The following is a 21448-nucleotide window of genomic DNA, read 5'->3' on the forward strand; positions in this document are numbered from 1 at the left end:
AGAGAGAGACAGACAGACAGACAGACAGAGATAAAGTGGTTATCTAGAACATTACATGATTCATTCTTGATACAACTAAAATTTTTCTTCGTGCTCATTAAATCTATAAGATGTAGCAGCCAAATGACTCTCAAATCAGACCGGTAATTGTTAATAATAAAGTAAGCCTATGAAAATGTAAACTCATAAAATGTAAATGGAAAAGAAAATAGAAATAAAATAGTGGATGTTTACGGATAGAGCAACTTTAAAACTAAAGTAATTAGTGGAAAGCTTTGTGTATGTTAAGAACCCATGCTCTCTCACAATTGATCGCAGACTGTACTTTATGCTTCCCTGTACACTAAAAGCATCGATAGTTTTGTATTTAAAAACTTTCAGTTCAATAAAATCGAATTCGAGTTTAACTCGTTCTACTAGGAAACAAAGACACTATCTTTCTTTACTACGAAATTAATTTAAATATCAATTTTTTAATATCCCAGGTGATAAATATTAATCTTATTCATTATAAGCGTCCAACAAGTAAATCGCTTGTTCATTGTAATTCTAATGAGAATCACAAGGGAATGTTTCCAATTCAGTGTCGAACAAATATGACAAATATCGAAAGAAATTTATTCGGAAAGCAATGCTCTTGTCGTTTTCTGTCAGCCGATGTTTTATATCCTACGCCAAAATATATTACCGAAGTCTACACATAATACATATATCTGTAAAAATCATGTACTGCATTGTCTTATATATTCTTTCTGACTTTAGGACGGTGCTGTATTATATAATTAAATTGTTATATCGTTCATGTCAATTAACCACGTAGAGGCTTCATCATTGACTCGACTCAATTGCTTTTCGTTTGTCAAGAAGCGTGTCCAGTTCACATTTCACTCACGAAGAATTTAGGAAAATTACATGATTAATCAGAGAATCCTTTAAATTAATTAATAATTTAAGTAAGGATTCCTCAGAATAAATTTAAATTCATGATTCGAGAGCCCAAATTAAATGCTTATAATGAACAATAACACAAAATCCCAGAAAATTTCTTCGAAATTGTGAACGACGCTATATTTGCATGTAAATATTTCAATCAAATATTAAAATTTATTCGCTGATGAACCTTTACTTAAATAATTAATTAACTAATTATTGTACAGAATTCTCAAGTTAATTAACTACTTTTCTTTAATTGACTTAAAAAGCGGAAAACCGAGGGTGTACGCTTCTTGACAAACAACAACTAACAGAGTTGGGTCAATACAAGGTCGTCTGCTATGTCGGATTCTACTTGGGTTTTCATATGTAACATCATCAGGAATTTAAATATATTTCCATGTTTAAGGGATAAGATGAGAACGTAAAGGACCGGAAAATAGGCTGGTAAGCGTTATAACTGACCTGCAAAAAATACTGCAATAATGATGATACTGATGATGATGATGATGATGATGAGGATGATGATGAGGATGATGATGATAATAATGTTTTCAAATTTCGGCTGAATACCATCAAATAGAATTCTCATTTTTCTGTCTGTACGCTATACTAAACTCGTTACAGTGGATGTATGTATGTATGTATGTATGTATGTATGTATGTATTTATTTTTTTCTACTATAAGCACAAGGCCTGAAATTTTGGGGAGGAGACTCGTCAATTATATCGACCTCCAATATTTCACTGATACTTAATTTATCAACTCCAAAAGGATAAATGACAAAAGTCGACCTCGGTGGAATTTTGAACTAAGCATTTCGTCCGGCGTGCTAACGATTCTACCAGTTCGCCGCCTTAGATTAGTTATAATTAGATGACAGTGTGATAGATATCCATTTAACGAGGAGCCAATTTATAGAAGTTGATTGAAAAACTCATGAAAATAATATTTAGAAAAAAGGCCCACAGGTGAATTTGTTTTGGTGGTTCTGATACAGTAGTCCAAAATGTTGGCCTTTGAAAAGCAATTTGCTTAAGGTTATGGGCAACCTCAGGTACTTTTACAATCCATTATATGTATCTTAGGAAATATTGTGTGCAAAAGTACACTTTACAGATTTCGATGGTGAGATGAGATTAGTAATAAATATAGCCAAATATATTTACCAAATCTAGCTGCAAGGGCTTTTCAATAAACAATAATTTAATTTGAATTGAAATTGAATCAGTTTACAACGGTTTAGTAATGTATAATATTATACGAGGACTAAGTTATGATCGATTTGTAAAATCAGATTATTTTCAGAGATGAAAATAATAGAGCATGAATAGCTTAACTGAATTAATTTGATTGGTGTAGTTAACTGAGGTTCTTTTTAAGGACATTTCACTGCGTTTAAACGTTTTGTGAAATACATTTACTTTGTATGAATTTTTTGAGTGTAAACTGGACTTATCTGAAGAAGATTCAGAAAATCTGAAGTGTGAAGAAACTTTTTTGCGGAAGTTAGTCCTAAGGAAGTTGAATATAGCGCGAAACAAAAACAAAATCATAAAAATTCTAAAGGTTGTACTTGAGGAAGTAGTTTTCTTGTAGATTTGAGCAATTCAAAGAATTAGAGAAAGCAATATAACGAATTTTTTTGTTGCTGAATTCGAGAATGCTGTAGTTTTATGGGGTTATTTTGATGCCATATATTAATATAAAAATAACCTGATTTAGCATATTTCGCTGGTCTGGATTTAGATGCGTTTGAGTGGAGGAAATTGATATCTAGAAATGCAATTATCCGATTTTCAATCTAGTCGTAGGTGATTAAAAGGAAATTATGTTTAAGCATGTACAAATAACTGTAATTAAGTTCCAGGCTGTGGACCTTTGAGAACGAAAATTTAGGTGGTCTTAAAATTCTTGCAAAAACAGTCCGATCCGTTTTGTCGTCAGCGTATTCATGGGAAACATTGCTCTCAGCTTTACGAAGTAATAAAATTAATAATAAAAAACAAACAAACAAGAGAAATAAATGATATGATGCACTAAGAGCTACTTGCATAGCATTAATATAACCCGTTATAAAACTCCCATAAAAGAACCATATTCTCTAATTCAGCAACCGAAAATGTCAATAAATTTAAGATAACGTTAAAAATTTATTTTTATTATCCTAAATTTATGAGCATATTTTAAAATATCAAGTTAAATTTTATATCAAAACTCTTAGATTTATTAACATATTAGAAAAAAATATGGGCTATATATCTATAAACATTTACCTATAACTAAAATACATCTATAATTGTGACACTGCAAGAAAAGAATTACTAAAAATAATTTAAAACTTAATCAACACGACGTATGAAAAAGTACGCTATTACTATTTTTTGGTTGCTGCATTTAATAGTGTTCAATTACCCATGCTTATTCGATTACTAATCATAAACTATGTCTTTAAACATCTTTCAATTACTCAGTGATTAGAACTTGGTTTATACGTTTTATGGTTAATGCAATTTTAGGGTCTGATATAGCATAATTTTTTGACAATTATCAGAGCGCGAACCTCTCTTCCTGGTCATCAGTTCATGAGATGGTTGTGATACATAAACAGTTTTGAATCGGAATCGGAAAGAACCGTATGAAGAAGAAATGCGCATGTGCATACTTGTTTCGTAAAACGAAAGAGAATAGTATAAACGCAATGCACGTGTCAAAATAAAACGGAAGAGAAGAATAAAGGGGCAATGCGAATGTCTAACAAGTTATATGGTGGTCTGCATACCGCGTCTGACTCAATACACATCTGCAGCATCCTTTAACATATTATAACTATTAGGCTTCGGTTATAATAGTATCAACACGAGAACCAGAAATAAAATCAAAAGCGTGAGTTTAAACCAGCGGGTTTTTGCCCGTGTCGAGCACAAAGGTTTTTAAACAAAAGAACATGAGGGAAAGGAAAGCGTTTTCCTCAAACATTTATTTCATAATTCAAAACAATACTCAGACAGTGGATATTACCAAAGAAAACCAAATTCGGTTTACTGGCTGTTTGATCGGGAGTGAGTTTCTCTAAATTCTGGAAGTCAGACTCTTACAGTTACAATGTATTACACACATAAACACACAGAGTAATACAATATAGTCCACAGATGAAATCCAAAGATTCTCAGTATAGAAGACAGTAGTGCTAAAATAATACAAACATTGACTCCAATGTCTTTACAAGTGATCGATTCCACAAGCTCTAAATATTCATCGTCTGAAAGTCTCCACCTTTTGTTTTCTCTCGTTTCGAATGTATACATATATACATGTCTAGTATTTCAAACCCAAACTATTATATTTAATATATCTAATTTGTTTATCCGCATAATTTTCTATATAATAATAGAATATAAAAATTGACTGAAACAAAACAATTTTCTTCGTACACGCAGGTAAATTAATATTAATATTGATTTTACTCTGGTTGTATAATTATATTAAATCAGTTCTTAGGTTTCCATGATCCTGCATCCATAGTTAACGGTAGCTAAATGGTTATTGCGCTATATCAGTTTCTGAATCACTTTATACCAATGGGCCCATTTACGTCCTAATATATTCTACTGGATCGCATAATCATTTGCTATTTAAGAAAATTATATTGTCGTTTTATAATTCAATATTATTAGGTATTTTGTGTACTCTAGAAGTGTAACCAATTTATTGCCTCCGCCTTAGCAATGGCGAAGTATTGTTTTTCAGCCGTGTTTGTTTATTTATTTGTCCCAAGATATCTCAAGAACCACTGGGTGGATTCGGATGAAACTTTCAGGAATGTTTGGCCTCGTGACTGGCACGAACTGATTAGATTTTAGGATCGATCCAGTACCGGAGAGAGCGGTGGAATTCATTTTTAGTATTCTTGCTTGTGAGAGTAGTCGAGTTATTCTCATTTTAAAAATCATCTCTGTCTAATCGTTGAGAGGATGTTGGTGTTGCCTTGGCGGAAGTTTGCGCTCTCTGAGTGCTCTTGTATATAAATCTTAACAGCGAAATTTTAAATGGATCCCCAAGGGTCAAAGGGATTCTGCTTGCGAAACAAAGCTTTAAATTAACACTCACGTTTCTGGACATTTGTTCAGAACTTCAGGTGAGGACCAACCCTCAATTGGAGTGCCACCATATGTAGAACTGACTAAACCAATAGGAATTCTGTGTTCTTCGTAGAGACGTCGACCATACATCCAACAGATGGCTGAGAAATACATCCAAGCTGACGACGCTAGTGCTTCTGTTGATAAAAATACAATTAAAACACGAGATCTACTATTTAAATATCAAATGTATTTCGCTGTTTTTCTCTCCCAATCTCATTAAAGCCGTATGACATATAACTATCCCACTGACTCTTCTATTTTATTTTTCAGTCAAACAGTAAATAGAACTTCATTATGCTCTTCTTCGAATTTTAAAGTATGAATAGTGTCTTTATTTGAAGTAAAATTAGTTGCTATTTTCAACATAACAAGCAACTATTTAGGTGCTACCTCAAACACTCATAGTGATTCGTTTAATACAATGATAATTAAATTTAAGAACAACCATGTACTATTGATCGACGAGAGCTTTGTGGAGGCATGAATTGTAGCTACTTACCAGGTGATGCAACTGACCATTGTTCTAGAGCACATTTGACGTCGTATTCCGGTTGATTAGCGGCCATATATGCTGTAGTAAATACTCGAATATGTGGGTAATGTATGGAACCTTTAGCCTCGTTGCTACCATTGAATGCCTACAAATATATAAAGAGAGAGAGACAGACATACAGAGACAGAGAGAGACAGACAGACAGAGACAGAGAGAGACAGACAGACAGAGACAGAGACAGAGAGAGAAAGAGAGAGGTTATGAGCGATAGTGGTGTCAATTAGACCCAGAGGTTTCAGGTAATGCTGAGTGAGTGCTATGGATAGACCACAGTTAAGCTCCAGGTTCGGTGATTATACGAATAAGGGGTCCAACGTAGGTCATATATCAGCGTGTGAATATAGGGATTTATTTTTCGTAATAAGATAAAAAACCAAGGCTGTGTCCAGTTTGGTTTTTTATCTCATTACGAAAAATAAATATTTATATATATATAAATATTAGTATTTCTAAGTCTCTCTAAAGGAGACTACGGCAGCGGTACTGGATATTAATAGTTATCGGCAAGCTAACATGGCAGTTTAGAAAAATAGGACGTAGATGTCAGAGCAGCTATGGGAAGCGGCTGACCTCCCCTGTTCGAAGGTTATAATGGACACAAGTTGGTATGTCACATAGCTCGCTAGAGGCAATGACCTCTTGGAGCTAATTAACGGCAGCATTCCTCCTATTGTTCTGGACTGCCATGTTAGCTTGGCGATAACTATTAATATATATATAAATACATACATGCGTACACAGAAACACATACATTCAGATTTTGAACTGAGTTCAATTATATTTATTTGGTTGAATTCTCATATGGTTACTTAAATTTCTTGTTCAAACGCTTATTCAGATGGTTATTTGATGTAAATTAAAGTACACCCAGCTGCTACTCTTTTAACGAGCGTAGACACGTGACACTTAAGTAATGGTGGACGACTTCAGCTTGGCTATATTTGATTTCAATTATTCCGACTGAAGTTGTCTTGTGCATAATACCTTTACATATACATAGACATAAGCATACACATTTGTGTGTGTGTGTGTGTGTGTGTGTGTGTGCGTGTGTGTATGTGTGTTTATGTATGTATGTAAATGCGTGGGAAGTAAATTTTGAGTCAAGTATAAGGTAATGCGAATATTCCGCAGACGTTCGTTGAAAATGACTGCTCTCCTCAAATCTGTTACAACAGCAGCAACAACCACAATGACGACGACGAGAACAAAAACAACAACAACAACAACAACAACAACAACAATAATGATTTCAAATTTTTACCACAAGGGCAGCTTGGGGGAGGGGATCAAGTCGATTACAACGACCCCAGTCTGCGTAACTGGTACTTATTTAATCGATTCCGAAAGGATGAAAGGCAAAGTCGACTTCGGCGGGATTTGAATTCAGAACGTAACGGCAGACGAAATACCGCTAGGTATTTCACCCGGCGCGCTAACGATTTTGCCAGCTAGCCGCCTTCCACAATAATGATGATAATAATAATAATAAGGGAAACTGAGGAACTATGACGATTTGAAATGGGAAATACGCAGGTTGTGGATAATGAAGAAAGTGGACGTAATGACAGTAGTGACTGGCAGGCTTAAAAGTATCAGTACTCGACTATCAACCTTACCACCTTCATAATAATAATAATAATAATAATAATAATAATAATAATAATCCTTTATACTATTGGCACATAACCTGGAATTTGAGGGGAGGGGGATAGTCGATCATATCAACACCAGTGCTTATTTGGTACTTAAGTTTTCGACCCAGAAAGGATGAAAGGCAAAGTCGACCTCAGCAGTATTTGAACTCAGAACGTAAAGAAGGGCGAAATGCCCGTCGTGCTAACGATTCTGCCAGCTCGCCGCCTTAACACAAATGTTGTTGTTGTTGTTATTATTATCGGCAACAACAACAATAATAATAACAATAGTAATAATAATAATAATAATAATAATAATAATAATAATAATAATAATAATAATAAAAATAATAATAATAATGTAGCTGTCGATAGCAAATACAAACGATAGCTTGCAAAATTTAAAATAGCCTCCACAGAAAAGCGTTTGACATGATATCACATTCTAGGATCATGGGGACTCTTTACATAATTAAAACTGCTCCAATACTAACAAAATACATGAACCATATAAAAGGAAAACAAACATATCAGTACTAATTAAAAATAAGATAAAAAAAATATAGCGCTGTATCCATAAAAATAATCGTCTAGGGAGACACATTATTCCTTCTAATGTTCTGCCAAGCCATGACTCTATTAATAAATTCGCTCAATGAAACGATCAATGGTTAAATATTTGCAAGTAATAATGCGCAGTTAAAAACCACTTTAAAATGTTTATAAATTTCGCAAAGACACACACGTAGAAAAATAAAAATAAAAATGTATAGGATTAAATGAATGTATCAGAACAACGACATAGAAAGGTAACCTAACAGGGGAAACATTAAATTATGTAGAGAAATTGAAGTCAATGAACTTGACCAAACCGCCTATTCAAATACCAAGTATAGATAAAAATGGATGAAAAGTCGAAGAAATGAAGAAAAAAATTTAAAAAGCATTGCATAAGTTGATGCTTGCTATTATTAAAATCTTAATTTAATGCTACGAATAAGGTAATAGAAGAATGATGATAGGTATGTATACATTAGCTGTACCAGTTACAAAGAGGAGATTCACCGTTTATATATTGAAAATTAGGAGTATTGAAGTGCTGAGACAGATAAACAAAAACCTACTCAGCATGTTGAGGTAATCGACCCGAAGAAGATCTATCTATCTATCTATCTATCTATCTATCTATCTATAACTGTCTGTCTGTCTATCTACACACACAGACACACACACACACACACACACACACATACACACACACACACACAGAGAAACACAAACACACATATATGCATACATGTATATATAAATATTTCTATGCAAATGGATACGCACATATACATACGTATAGATAGATAGATACATACATACATTCACACATATACACACACACATATCTATATACATATATACAGACATATATAGACATATATACATACATACATGTGCATAAGATGTGATCTAGTTCTAGCACATTAAATGTCCACGTTAGTGGCCAACGTCATATATAAATATGTATATATATAGATAGATGCATACATACATATATACATACGTAAATACATATATACTTACATACATACATATATAAATATATATATAGATATATTAGATAGATAGATAAACACATACATATATGCATACGTACATACATACATACATGCATACATGCATGCATGCATACATACATACATGCTTACATACATACGTACGTACGTACGTACGTACGTACGTACATAGACAAGAGCATAGAAGAAGAGAATCTAATGCGAATAGAAAAGTACTAAAACAGCAGTTCAAGAAAAATACTTGGAAGCAATCAAATGTAAAGTAATTAGTTTTGAAAGAAAAAAATTCTTTCTTTCTAATTAAGGAAGCAATTAAGTACAAATTGGCAACTAACTAAACTGAAGAAAATGATTTAAATAAGAACAAACAACGGACAAGTTTACATAGAAGCCAATAACAAAACATTTTTCTAAAATATACAGTAGGAAAAATGGAGTGTAAATCACGATGTGGTAAAAATCCTCCATATTCAATGGGCAGGAAGTAAAGTAGAGGGAAATGAATGACTGACTTAAATGTTCTGAGTTAAAAGAAAGAAAGAACAGGCTATTTTAGCTGAAGGAGATAAAATATTGACAAAAGCAAGATCATAATTTCTTTTTAAGGCCCATGGCTGTGTATTTTGATAAGAGGAAATTAATTGATAGCATCAGTCCTAATACTAGAGCAGTTCTTTATTTTATCGGCCCTCGTTAAGGACAAAAGCAATGTTGATGTTAAGAGTGTTTAACTCAGAAAGTAAACAGTCGGAATATATATATATTCTTCTATAAGAACACTACGATCAGTTTCAAGTGCAGAAAACATGAAAATCAAAGTAAGAAACGGGAAGTATCCAAGACAAATGGAGAATCCGGAGGTTGAACAAATGAATTAACTGGAATTTATAAACAAATTTACCACAAGATTTAGAGCACAGGACGAAAAGAAAAGACCAAATGTTTGATGATAGCTGCACAACAACAGTGTGGCAGGCAATTTCCGTAAACATTGCATCAATAAAATTTGAACAGATGAACAATGCCATATCTGGAAAATATAATGAAGCCATCATCACTTAGGTGTGAAGTATCGAAGAAAGAAACGATGTGAGGCCTTTAACAACGTGTTGCTGTTCGCTCATATATAATTACTTGCAGCAAGTGAAATCGAGACCTCTGAGAAGTGAAGTGGAAGGCTTGGTATAAAAGACGGGCTTAATACCACAGATTTGCTTGTCAGTTGTTTGACCTTAACAAATTGAGCATTCAGTTCAGCCTTGGTGGCTGACAATATGTGCATCTCTGATCATGAGCAGAAGTAGTGGGGGAGCATCATAGCCATGTGTTGAGATGAATTCTTTGAGGTTTGAATAATTCACCATTGAAAACATGGGTGTTTTGCTCAACATCCTTAAACAAAGTTTATTCAGGGACCTTTTGAGCGGGATGGGCTACTCGACCTGAAGAAAATTCTAACTGGGTTCCACCTGCAAGGTCATGCACTGTTTATCTTGATATGAGGTCACCATGTTGTGCACATATGGTTGTGAAGCATGTGCCTGGTGTACCCTTATCAGACGGGTAGTCATGATGGGAATATTGGGCTTCGTATATTTTACCCCAGTGTCACTTTGATGGCATGCACTGCTCTCTCATTCAATAATAATAATAATAATGATAGTAATAATAACAATAATGATAGCTAACAACTTTGTGCACAAACAAATGTTCGTGAGAAGGGGCAGGTTGATTACATCGGCCCAAGTAGTCAACTGGTATTTATTTTATCGACCCCGAAGGCATGAAAGGCAAAGTCGACCTTGGTAGAGTTTGAACCCAGAAAATACAGCCGAAAGAAATGCGACTATGCAATTTTTTCAGCGTGCTAATGGTTCTGCCAATAATAATAATAATAATAATAATAATAATAATGACACTGAGGCATAATGCCATATATTTTATAACTCCATCGACTCTAGAAATATGAAAGACAAAGCTAGTACTTACCATCATTGTCGTAAACTGCATATTACTTTGACCGGAACATATCCATACATCTCCAAACAAAACATTAACCAGTCTGATAGTGGACAGAGATGACTGGACAGTGATAACATGTGGTCCACCAGCTTCCTTTGCGGGTAATTTCACGGTCCATATACTGGCATTGATAACCGGATGAAAATAACTAGTCGTCTTCAGTACGATGATATCATCTATTTTAATGGTGAGGTTGGTGTTGCTGTGTGTTGAATATCCCCAAATGATAGCTCGCTGTGGAGATCTTTGTAACACCATGTTGTTACTGTAGTAAGTGGCAAATCGGATGTTTTGACTACCTAATAAATAAAATAATGTAAAAGGGATAAAAGACAGATAAATAGCAAAATAATACAACGTGCTAGTAGTTGCTGTGATGTTTGAACGCTTGGTGAACTTGACTCGGCTGATTGGAAATATTGAACCTGTTTTGGCGACATTCGGTTTTAGTTTTGGAGGCAAACACAGATCGCGGGTTCGAATCTCAGACCGGGTGATGTGTGTGTTTATGAGCGAAACATGCGGCACCTGCAAAAGGTAATGGCGAACTTCTGCTGACTCTTTCGCCACAACTTTCACTCTCCCCTCATGCATCTAGCGGCTCACCTGCGACGGACCGGTGTACCGTCCAAGTGGGGTACCTATGCACCAATGAAACCGGGAAACCGGCCCTTATGAGCCAGGCATGTCTCGAGAAGGAAAAAAAAAACAAAAAAACAACAGCAACAGTGGTTCTTAACCATTTTTGTTTTTTTTATGGATCCCTTTGATTACTATTTAGGTCGGGTGGACCGCATAGCCATTCGATGTTTAAAAACTAGTTTTATAGATTAAGTTAAGTTAAAGCGCCCCTTCTCGTGTCATGTCGACTCATAAGGGCAAATTTCCCAGTTTCAGTGGCGTTAAATTCCCCACCTGGACGGGACGCCAGTTTGTTGCAGGAATACTCATTTTTGCCAGCTGAGTGGACTGGAAGAACGTGAAATGAAGTGTTTTGCACAAGAACACAACGTGTCGCCCGGTCCAGGAATCGAAATCGCAATCTTACGATCATGAGTCCAACACCCTAACCACTAAACCACGCGCCTCCCCACGTTTTATAGATACTTATTTCAAATTCCAATTTTGGTTTTCACCCATTCACTTGTGTATTTTGAGCTATGGAAAACATTAAAGAAACTTAACTGTTTCTCTCAATAAACACATCTAAAGCTACATTTTTCCATCGACCCTTAATATACTACTCTGAATCTCCAGTTTGTCGTCTAGCTTGCACGGGCCCTAAAATCTTATGTGGACCCCAGGGGTATATTGATCTCGGTCGAAAACCACAGGGCTAAGTCATTCTTGTTCGCCCAACATATGGTCAAAATTACTGTTTTCTGAAGTCTGTGTGCGTTTGTGTTCGCACAAAGGTTTTTCTATCAGCTCATGAAAGACAGCTATGTAAGCACAAAAAGTTATTTGCCAAAAACGATATTGTTGTTATTAATTGTATTTATTAAAAGACAAACTTTTATCTATTTTTGTTAACTAAATAGTCGGTTTGTCAAATATCACGTTTGCACATCATTAATCTACGTCATCTCACATATTCTGTTCCAGTTTTGTGCAGCTGAAGCCATGTTTAGCAGACGCTATTCATATAATAAAGTTTAAGATCTGATTCAAATTCTGTAGATAGCTTAGTGAGTTTTTATTGAAAAAATAAATATCGATTCACTGTGAAATTCAAAAGAATCGAAGGGCGTAAAAGAAAAAGAGAGAAAAAAAAACTGTTAGTTTGTTTAAAGTTGAATAGTTTAACTAAATAGTAACAACTGATACATCGAAAGCTCGTTAGGTCATGAAAGTTCAGCTGCGAGAAATATTTATGAGTGACTTGGAAATTGGAGTTTTTTTTTTCTTTTTCTTTTTTGTATTGTCGTGATACGAAAATTGCTGGAAAATATTTGCAAGTAGAAAGAAAGATATTTGGAAACTACAGACATACTTTCAACAAAATATTTTGTCTGAATTTCAGATTCACATCTAAACGTTATGAGCATAACTTTTTTGCATTCAATGTCTATGTATATTCTATGCAAAAGTTTATGCAACAAACCCCTCTATTACTCAATACCAGTGTGTTACGCATGCTACGATTCAGTGCAGATGAGCGAGAGCGAAAGTGATCAAACCTCAAAGAGATCAAAGCGTGTTGTTATCCTTCAAAATGAAAAGATCGTCACTTTAGTTCAGCTCATCTAGAAGAATATTGTAAAGTATGTTCAACTCCAAGACATCTGGAGAATCAAAAAAATATGTTTAAATTTCTATAAACTATCAATTTTATTTCGGAGAAAGACATTGTAATAGAGATAACATCAGTAAATTTTCACAAGTTGATAATTGTTGAAAACACAATCATGACTTTCAACAAAATTTCCAATCTGTACATGAAATGCAGATTTAAAGATTCTACTGATTATAAAACGTTTTCTTTTTGTAAATATATTTTTGAGGAGTAGTTCAGCTGCAGGCGTACGATTCTTCTATTTTATCAGCATCATAAGGTTCATGAAGAAAAGGAAACCGAACATCATAAAAAGACTTAGAATTAGATTTTGCGCCTGATGGAGCATCGGGATTCTTGGGGAGAGTTAGTTGTACCATAGCAATGCGTAGTTTAGCAACAACTATGCAATACACGGAGAAAATCTCAAGATCTGTGATGCACGGATAGAAGAGAAGTTAACAAGCGAAATTGATACTTTCATGAGAAGAATCTATAGCGTTTTCTCGATTTAAACATAAAAGTTCTATACTTGAAGAATTTGCAGAGGCTTCTGAAAATCAAGCTGTAGCGCTCAGATCACTTACTGAAGTTAAAAGGCTATCAAGACACTTTGCTTTGCAGACAATAGTAAAACGTTATACGGTACCGATCATATTCTTTGAAGAAGCTAAATCAAATGGCCCGTTGGCTAAATTCCGTCACATGAAATTGATAAACATTACATAAAATATAACTAAAATTTTAAGAGATGTTTTGAAGAACTGGATGAACTGTAGAAGATCCCCACAACGATCGATTCAGCTCATTTTGTACGAGGCACAACTGTCAAAATAATAATGTTGTATCTAAGAGACTACATTTCGAAATATTAACCGTCGACTCTCGTATCCTGTTGATTTTACAAATGATTTCTGTGCTTATTAAGAAGAAAGTTTTTCTGAAAATGTGGTACGAATCAGGATATCTCTGTCATTGCAGGTTGTAACCTTGCATTTTGCCATGAACAAGATAATTCCTTTTGCATAAAATGTGATTTCTAGCTGAAAATATTAAACTATATTTACTATTCAAATTTTCTGTACAATATAACAATTACATCTAAGTTGATTTCAACCTTTAATGAAATAGTATCATTTGTACTTCAAACGGAGCAGTTTTATTACCTTTCAATGTTGCAGGTTATTTTGGGAAACTTTTTGTTTCATTTATTGGGGTACGCGACGTTGCAGTTGAATACCTCAATTTTAAAAGATATAGCACTTTTAGGATATTGACAATCAAAAGCTATCAGTTGGATGGAGGTTCTGTTAATCTAAATTTTTCAATTGGCATGAAATCATTAAGAGATAAACCCCAGTCTCTGTCTCCAACTACAGATATACTATCGCTTCTCTTTCTCTTCTCTCAGCATACTACAACGACCTCTCTTCTTTATAGCTGGCTAGTCTTGTACCGCCTGCCGTCAGACCCAACTCTGACCCGTCTCTCCACCTCACCACATTGTTGTTGCAGTGAATACTCTGTCTTGAATAACCGGTGTGTCCAGGCCTTCCTCCCGAGAACATCGACTCTGGAAGTTTCCTTGCCTTTGTACGACATATAAGTGTTGATCTACAACATTCTAAACAGATTCTTAACGTCATCACCCACAACAGACCTAAAATAATCACGTTCCCTGCCCTTTCGCCTAAACCAGTGGTCCTCAACCATTTTTTACACATGAACCTTTTTATTCCTATTTTATTAAGCTGCATCTCCCTAAAGCCATTCAATGTTAAAAAAAATCCTATTATATTATTATTATTAAATATTAATAGAAATTGTATCAATCATTGTTAAAATATGTTGTGTATTGTTGAAGTACAGGGATGAGTCAAAAAGTAATGCCATTTTGTTAAGGAACATGTATCATGCATCAAAATGAAGCTGGACCTCTGTGGATCACATCCGTACTTCTCAACACAGTCACCGTTTCTCTCAATAGCAATGTTCCATCTTCGAATGAGACCATGTATCTCTGCCCCCTGAAATTCTGTTGACTGTTCTTTGAGCCACTTCCTCGTCACTGGACTATCATCTCTTCGGCCCCATGAAAGAGGGTTTGAGAAGCAAACATTATTTCAGTGACAAGGAAGTGAAAACTAATCAAAAAGTAGGGATGTTGAGAAGTAGGGCATTTGATCCACAGAGGACCAGCTTCATTTTGATGTATGATACATGTTCCTGTGTTGGTAATTATACCTGTCCTAAACAAAAATGGCATTACTTTTTGACTCACCCTCTTATAACTAATTCATTGCACATAAAATTTAACAAAACCTTATATAAAACCCGAAGGGCCATATGAACCTGGACCAGGTTTAGAACCACTGACTTTCACTAAGCATTCAAAAATTGTAACTAGAGGAGAATGAAAATAAAACAGAATATCCTCTGTATATTTTTCAATGGTACAACTTGCGTCATATTTACAGAAGAAATGAGTTCGAATCACGCGGCCAGCCTTTGACTTTACTTTTAGAAATTGAAACTGTGAGCACAACCCCTAGCCACTGAGCTATGACCCTTCACACACACACGCACACACACACACACACACACATACACACACACACACACGCACATACACACACACACGCACGCACACATGCACACGCACACAATATTCTATGTTGGTTATGTCAAATATTTGTAAGCCACAGAAACTGGGCTGTGTCTGAAGGCTTTCGCAGTTAAAACATGTGGTTAGATTTTAAAGTGGCTTTGTAGTTGAACGAGTTTTGATTTGAATATTTCTAGTAGCTTCGCATGTTTCAATTCACATGTTATATTATTAATAAATATCGTGGGAAGTGATGATGGGTGTTATTAATTTATTTCCACATTGTATCACATAAAGATAAGAAATACTCATTGATGTTTTATTTAATGGTATAACAAACTAAACAGTTGCTCAAAGTACCGAATATAATCTTAAATAAATAAGTTACTTCGTAGAAAGCAATCATACTTGTATTATATTAAAACGGTGGGTGGGAGTGAAAGTAAACGTCACTTGACAAAAATCTAGGCGAGCAATTCTTTTTTTCTAAAAGAGGAAACATGAAAATATTTTAAGGAATTTATCAAAGGAAAACTTATTAAATTTAAAGAAAAAAACTTTATTAACTTTGGTTTGTTTTATTAAAAGTTTATAAAAATCTAATAAATTTTCTTTTGATAAAATTCTTAAATATCTATAAGCTTAGAGTAGTTTCGATAAGTTTATTTTATTAAAATTTCTAAAAATATTTTTAATATACTTCCTTTAAAATAATTTTTGTACATAGAGTGGGGATGTTTGTCGGCGGTGGATTTACTAGGGCCTCATTAAAACATGCCAATGCAGTTTTATTAGCTGTGTGATGTAAGCTGTGCAAAATTATTCTGTAACTTTTGAAAGTTTACGGTTGCACAAGAATGCAGTGCAAACATAGTTACGTCACAAGAAAATCATTGGTTTCAAGTTTTTTAGCTCCGGTCTTTGCAATCTCAGGGAATGGTGTCAGTCGATCACATCGAACCCAATGCTCTGCTGGTATTTATTTTATCGACTTCGAATGGATGAAAAGCAAAGTTGACATCAGTGGAATTTGAACTCAGAGCATAAATCCGGACGAAATGTCGCTAGGTATCTTGTCCGGCGTGCTAACAACTTTGCCAGCTCACCGCTTTAGATCACGAGAAAATATCCATTATTTACATTATTTATATTTGACGGATACTTGTCCTCATTTTGTTTGTTATTAACACAAAGTTTCGGCTGATATACCCTCCAGCCTTCATCAGGTGTCTTGGGGAATTTTCGAACTTGGTTTCTCATTCTTAAGGTACTATTCGATGCTGCTGCTGTTGTTGTTGTTGTTATTATTATTATTATTATTATTATTATTATTATTATTATTATTTTTCAGGTCACTGCTTGGAATCGAACACGGAATATTGGGGTTAGTAGCCCACGCTCTTAACCACTATGCCCTATGGCGTAGTGGTTAAGAGAGCGGGCTACTAACCACAAGATTCCAAGTTCGATTCCAAGCAGTGACCTGAATAATAATAATAATAACAACAACAACATCATCGAAAAATACCTTAAGAATAAGAAACCAGGTTCGAAATTTCCCCAAGACACCTCATGAAGGCTGGAAGGTATATCAGCCGAAACAGTTGTGTTAACAACAAACAAGATGAGGACAAATATCCGTCAAATATAATTCATGTAAATAATGTACATAATTCTTCATCTCTTAAATATAGAACTGAGAAAATATCCGTTTTAAATTTTGGCTCAAGCCCTGAAATTTCGGGCAATGGGTTAAATCAATTTTTATCGAATCCAATGCTCAACTAGTATTTATTTTATCGATCCGGAAAGGATGGCAGGCAAAGTCGATCTCGGAGAAATTTGAACTCAGAGTGTAAAGTTGGACGAAATGGTGCTAAGTATTTTGTCCGCCGTGCTAATGATCCTGCCAGGTCGTCGCCTTACATCACGAGAAATTATTGCATAATGCTTTTGGTCATCTACAGAAATACATGCTTTTAGTCAACGTTAAGTATACATGCTGTGATGAGGTTGATATCGATAATGCTTTCTAATTTAGGAACACAACCGGCAATTCTTAATGGGAGGCAAGCAGTTAGTCGATAACATCCACCACTTTGCTTCACTGGTACCTTATATAATCGAATTCGATATGATGAAAGGAAAAAGCTTTCAGATTATAAAGATTGTTGATATTGATAAGACTTTCTAATTGAGACGTAATATTTTGTCTTTTACAATTTACATGTCTCAGTCATTATTAGACAGCGGCCATGCTGGAGCGTCGCCTTGAAGAATTTTAGTCCAATGAATCGATCCCAGTACTTATATTTTTTTCTTTTAAAAGCATGGTATTTATTTTATCAGTCAGTTTTGCCGAACCGCTGTACTATGGGGCTGTAAACACAACAATTCCGGTTGTCAATTAGTGAGGACACACACACACACACACACACACACACACACACACACACACACACACAATATTTTGCTCCTGTTGCCGATGTTTTTTCATCTGCTATTGTTACTGACTCTATAGTCTCTGTGGTCGCTCTTTTCTTCACTAATGTTTGTATTTCTTCAACCGTTGTTATTGCCACCTTCCTTCAGGTCTATATTTAAGAGATGAGGAATTATGTGCATTATTTAAAATTGACAGATATTTGTCCTCATTTTGTTTGTGGTTAACACAACGTTTCGGCTGATATACCCTCTAGCCTTCATCAGGTGTCTTGGGGGAGTTTCGAACGTGGGTTCTCATACCTAAGGTATTTTTCGATATTGTTGATACAATTATTACTATTATTACTATTATTATCATTATTCAGATCACTGCTTGGAATCGATCTCGGAATCTTGGGGTTAGTAGCCCGCGCTCTTAACCACTACGTGACATGCTTAGTGGTATTTCGTCTTTCTTTACGTTCCACCGAGGTCGACTTTGCTTTTCATCCTTTCGGGGTCGACAAATTAAGTATCAGTTACGTAATGGGTCGGGCCAATCGACTGGCCCCCTCCCCCCAAAATTTCGGGTCTTGTGTCTAGAGCAGAAAAGATTAAGTTAGTTTTCTTTTTTCATATCGAATAAAACGGCCCCTATTAGGCAGCAGATAGTGACATTTGATGGTATATCTACCACCTTTACTTTTTCCACAATCCAGCCAAGGTAGATCTGAATTAGCCATTCTGTCACAAGCAGCATCAAAGCTACAACACGACAAAAAAATTGTAGGGGCTAAAATATATGCTACTTGAAGGAGATGTTTCGACATGGTTTTGCCGAAATTTCCGAGTGACGTAGTTAGAAAGTATTCTACCTTAAAATCTACTTACATCGACCCCAGTGCTTAACTGAGTTGCACCCGTATTTCAAAGGGCCAGCCTTGTCACACTCTGTGTCACGCTGAATCTCCTTCAGAATTACGTTAAGGGTACACGTGTCTGTGGAGTGCTCAGCCACATGCACATTAATTCCCCGAGCAGTCTGTTCCGCTGATCGCATCAGATGGAACCCTCGACGTCGTAACCGACAGAGTGACAGCTATTAGTTAGTTAACCACTGGGGTCGCTGTAATCGGTAATCCCCAACTCCGAAAATTGCTGGCCTTGTACCAAAATTTAAATTTAATATCAGTGGTGTTGCTATTTAGTGGAGGCGCAATGGCCCAGTGGTTAGGGCAGCGGACTCGCGGTCGTAGGACTGCGGTTTCGATTCCCAGACCGGCCGTTGTGAGTGTTTATTGAGTGAAAACACCCAAAGCTCCATTAGGCTCCGGCAGGGGATTGTGGCGAACCCTGCTGTACTCTTTCACCACAACTTTCTCTCATTGTTTCTGTTGTATCTGTATTTCAAAAGGGCCATCCTTGTCACACTCTGTGTCACGCTGAATCTCCCCGAGAACTACGTTAAGGCTACACGTGTCTGTGGAGTACTCAACCACTTGCACGTTAATTTCCCGAGCAGGCTGTCCCGTTGATCGGATCAACAGGAACGCTCGTCGGCTTAACCGACGGAGTGCTGTTACTATTGTTGTTGCTCCTGCTGCTGTAGCAGTCTTTTCTTTACTTTTACCTCCATCGTCGTGTTGTTGTTGCTGTCGTCGTCGTGTTGTAGCTTTGATGCTGCTTTTGCTAACGATAGCGATAATAGTGGTATCACTGTCAATTCTTTGACTTTCGAAGCCATTGCTGTCATTGGTTGCTGTTGTTGCCGCCAATATAGTTGTTATGTGTTGCGCTGCTGGTGGTGGTTGCATTTGGCATGTTGTTTTCGGTGTTGCTTTTTGCTGTATAGCATATTATTTTTGTTGTTGTCTTTGTTGGTGGTGGTAGTGTCTGTTGCTGCAATACCATTAACTGTACATATTGTGAGAAGAAGCTGTGGGGAATCAATTATGTAGTCTCCGTCCCAACAACAGTCCATACTCTCCATTTATAATATCATGTAATTTTTTTTTTTTTCGTTTTTTTTTTTTTTTTCGTTTTTCTTTTTGAAGAATAGGTAATTTCAAGAAAGGAAAGTTAGAAGTTCCGCGCCCCGAAGGGGAAGAAAACGTAACTGTTCACTTCCGCAGAATCTTGGTCAGTGAAATCGATTTTAAAGAGCACAGTTTAACGAACAAAGAACTTAGGAACGATCTGAAATGGTGTCTTCACGATAGAAAAAAAAAAAACGACAAGAACAACAATGACAAAAAGAACAACAACAACAACAACAACAATAATCAATGCATCATAAAATTTGCTGCATTTTTCTAAATACATTTACCACTATTGCAGAGAATCGTTTGAGCATCAGACACAGGGCTGTTTACGATGCGAGTTCAAATCGCAGTCCATATTTACTTTGCATTCTTACTGCGTCAACAAATTAAAGTAACTTCTATTTATTGCGGCAGCTATGATCGACTAAAGTCCTTCTCCTCTAAAATTTAAGAATTTGTTCCCATCTTAGAAATCTAAATTGTACGGCTTCATAATTTGTTTAGTTTTCTTCCCTTTCGTTTCTCTAATCTCTGCAGCTATTTTAGTTCTCGAAATCACACATTAACTCACACAAACACACGCGAGCGCTCACACAAGCCCAGACACACACACACATCTTTCTCTATGACGCCTATGACAAGCCTTTTCGTTTACTCATCACAAACTAGCATGATATGATCAAACAGTTATTGATAGCTTATCTTAATTAAATACTGGATAGTATCGAATTTTAAAATTAAAATACGTTTCTATAATAATGTTCTTAAATTTGCTGGCTTCAATTTTTATGGCTTTATAAATAACGATGATAGATTCTGACATTCTCTTTTCTTACTTTGTAATATAATTGATGTTCAGTCAGTTTCTCAATTTTAACACTCCCATTCTCTCACAAAAATATACACATATACCACATATAAACACAGATTTATACACTTGTGTTTGTGGGTGTGTGTGTGTCTAGTTAAGCTTACATAGAGGCATGTATCTTAGTGGTTCGTGTATTCATTTCACGATCGTTCCGTTGATCGGATCGAGAGGAATCATCGTCGTCACAACCGAGGGAATGTCGATTAAACTGACATATGCATGGAAAAGTATTTCCACAAAAAATCCATATCAAATTTAATATGTACCTCGATTATTTCGATTCATGTACTGTTTTTGTAACAAAATCTGTCTGTCAGTCTCTTCAGTATCTCTCTGCACACACACACACACACACACACACACGTATATATA

The 21448-nt window shown here is 35.5% G+C and overlaps 1 protein-coding gene across 1 annotated transcript in view; it reads right to left on the bottom strand.

Annotated features, from left to right (window-relative positions):
* Window positions 1-21448, bottom strand: part of LOC106884109 (sialate O-acetylesterase) — a 67514-nt gene that overhangs the window by 16023 nt on the left and 30043 nt on the right. The window contains exons 3-5 of the mRNA XM_014935335.2: window positions 10827-11158; window positions 5579-5717; window positions 5045-5213 (exon numbers count right to left, since the gene is read on the bottom strand). Coding sequence (XP_014790821.1) covers window positions 5045-5213; window positions 5579-5717; window positions 10827-11158 — 640 coding nt within the window. The remainder of the gene's footprint in view (window positions 1-5044; window positions 5214-5578; window positions 5718-10826; window positions 11159-21448) is intronic.

This window comes from Octopus bimaculoides, chromosome 19 (genome assembly GCF_001194135.2).
Source record: "Octopus bimaculoides isolate UCB-OBI-ISO-001 chromosome 19, ASM119413v2, whole genome shotgun sequence".
Classification (NCBI taxonomy): Eukaryota; Metazoa; Mollusca; class Cephalopoda; order Octopoda; family Octopodidae; genus Octopus; species Octopus bimaculoides.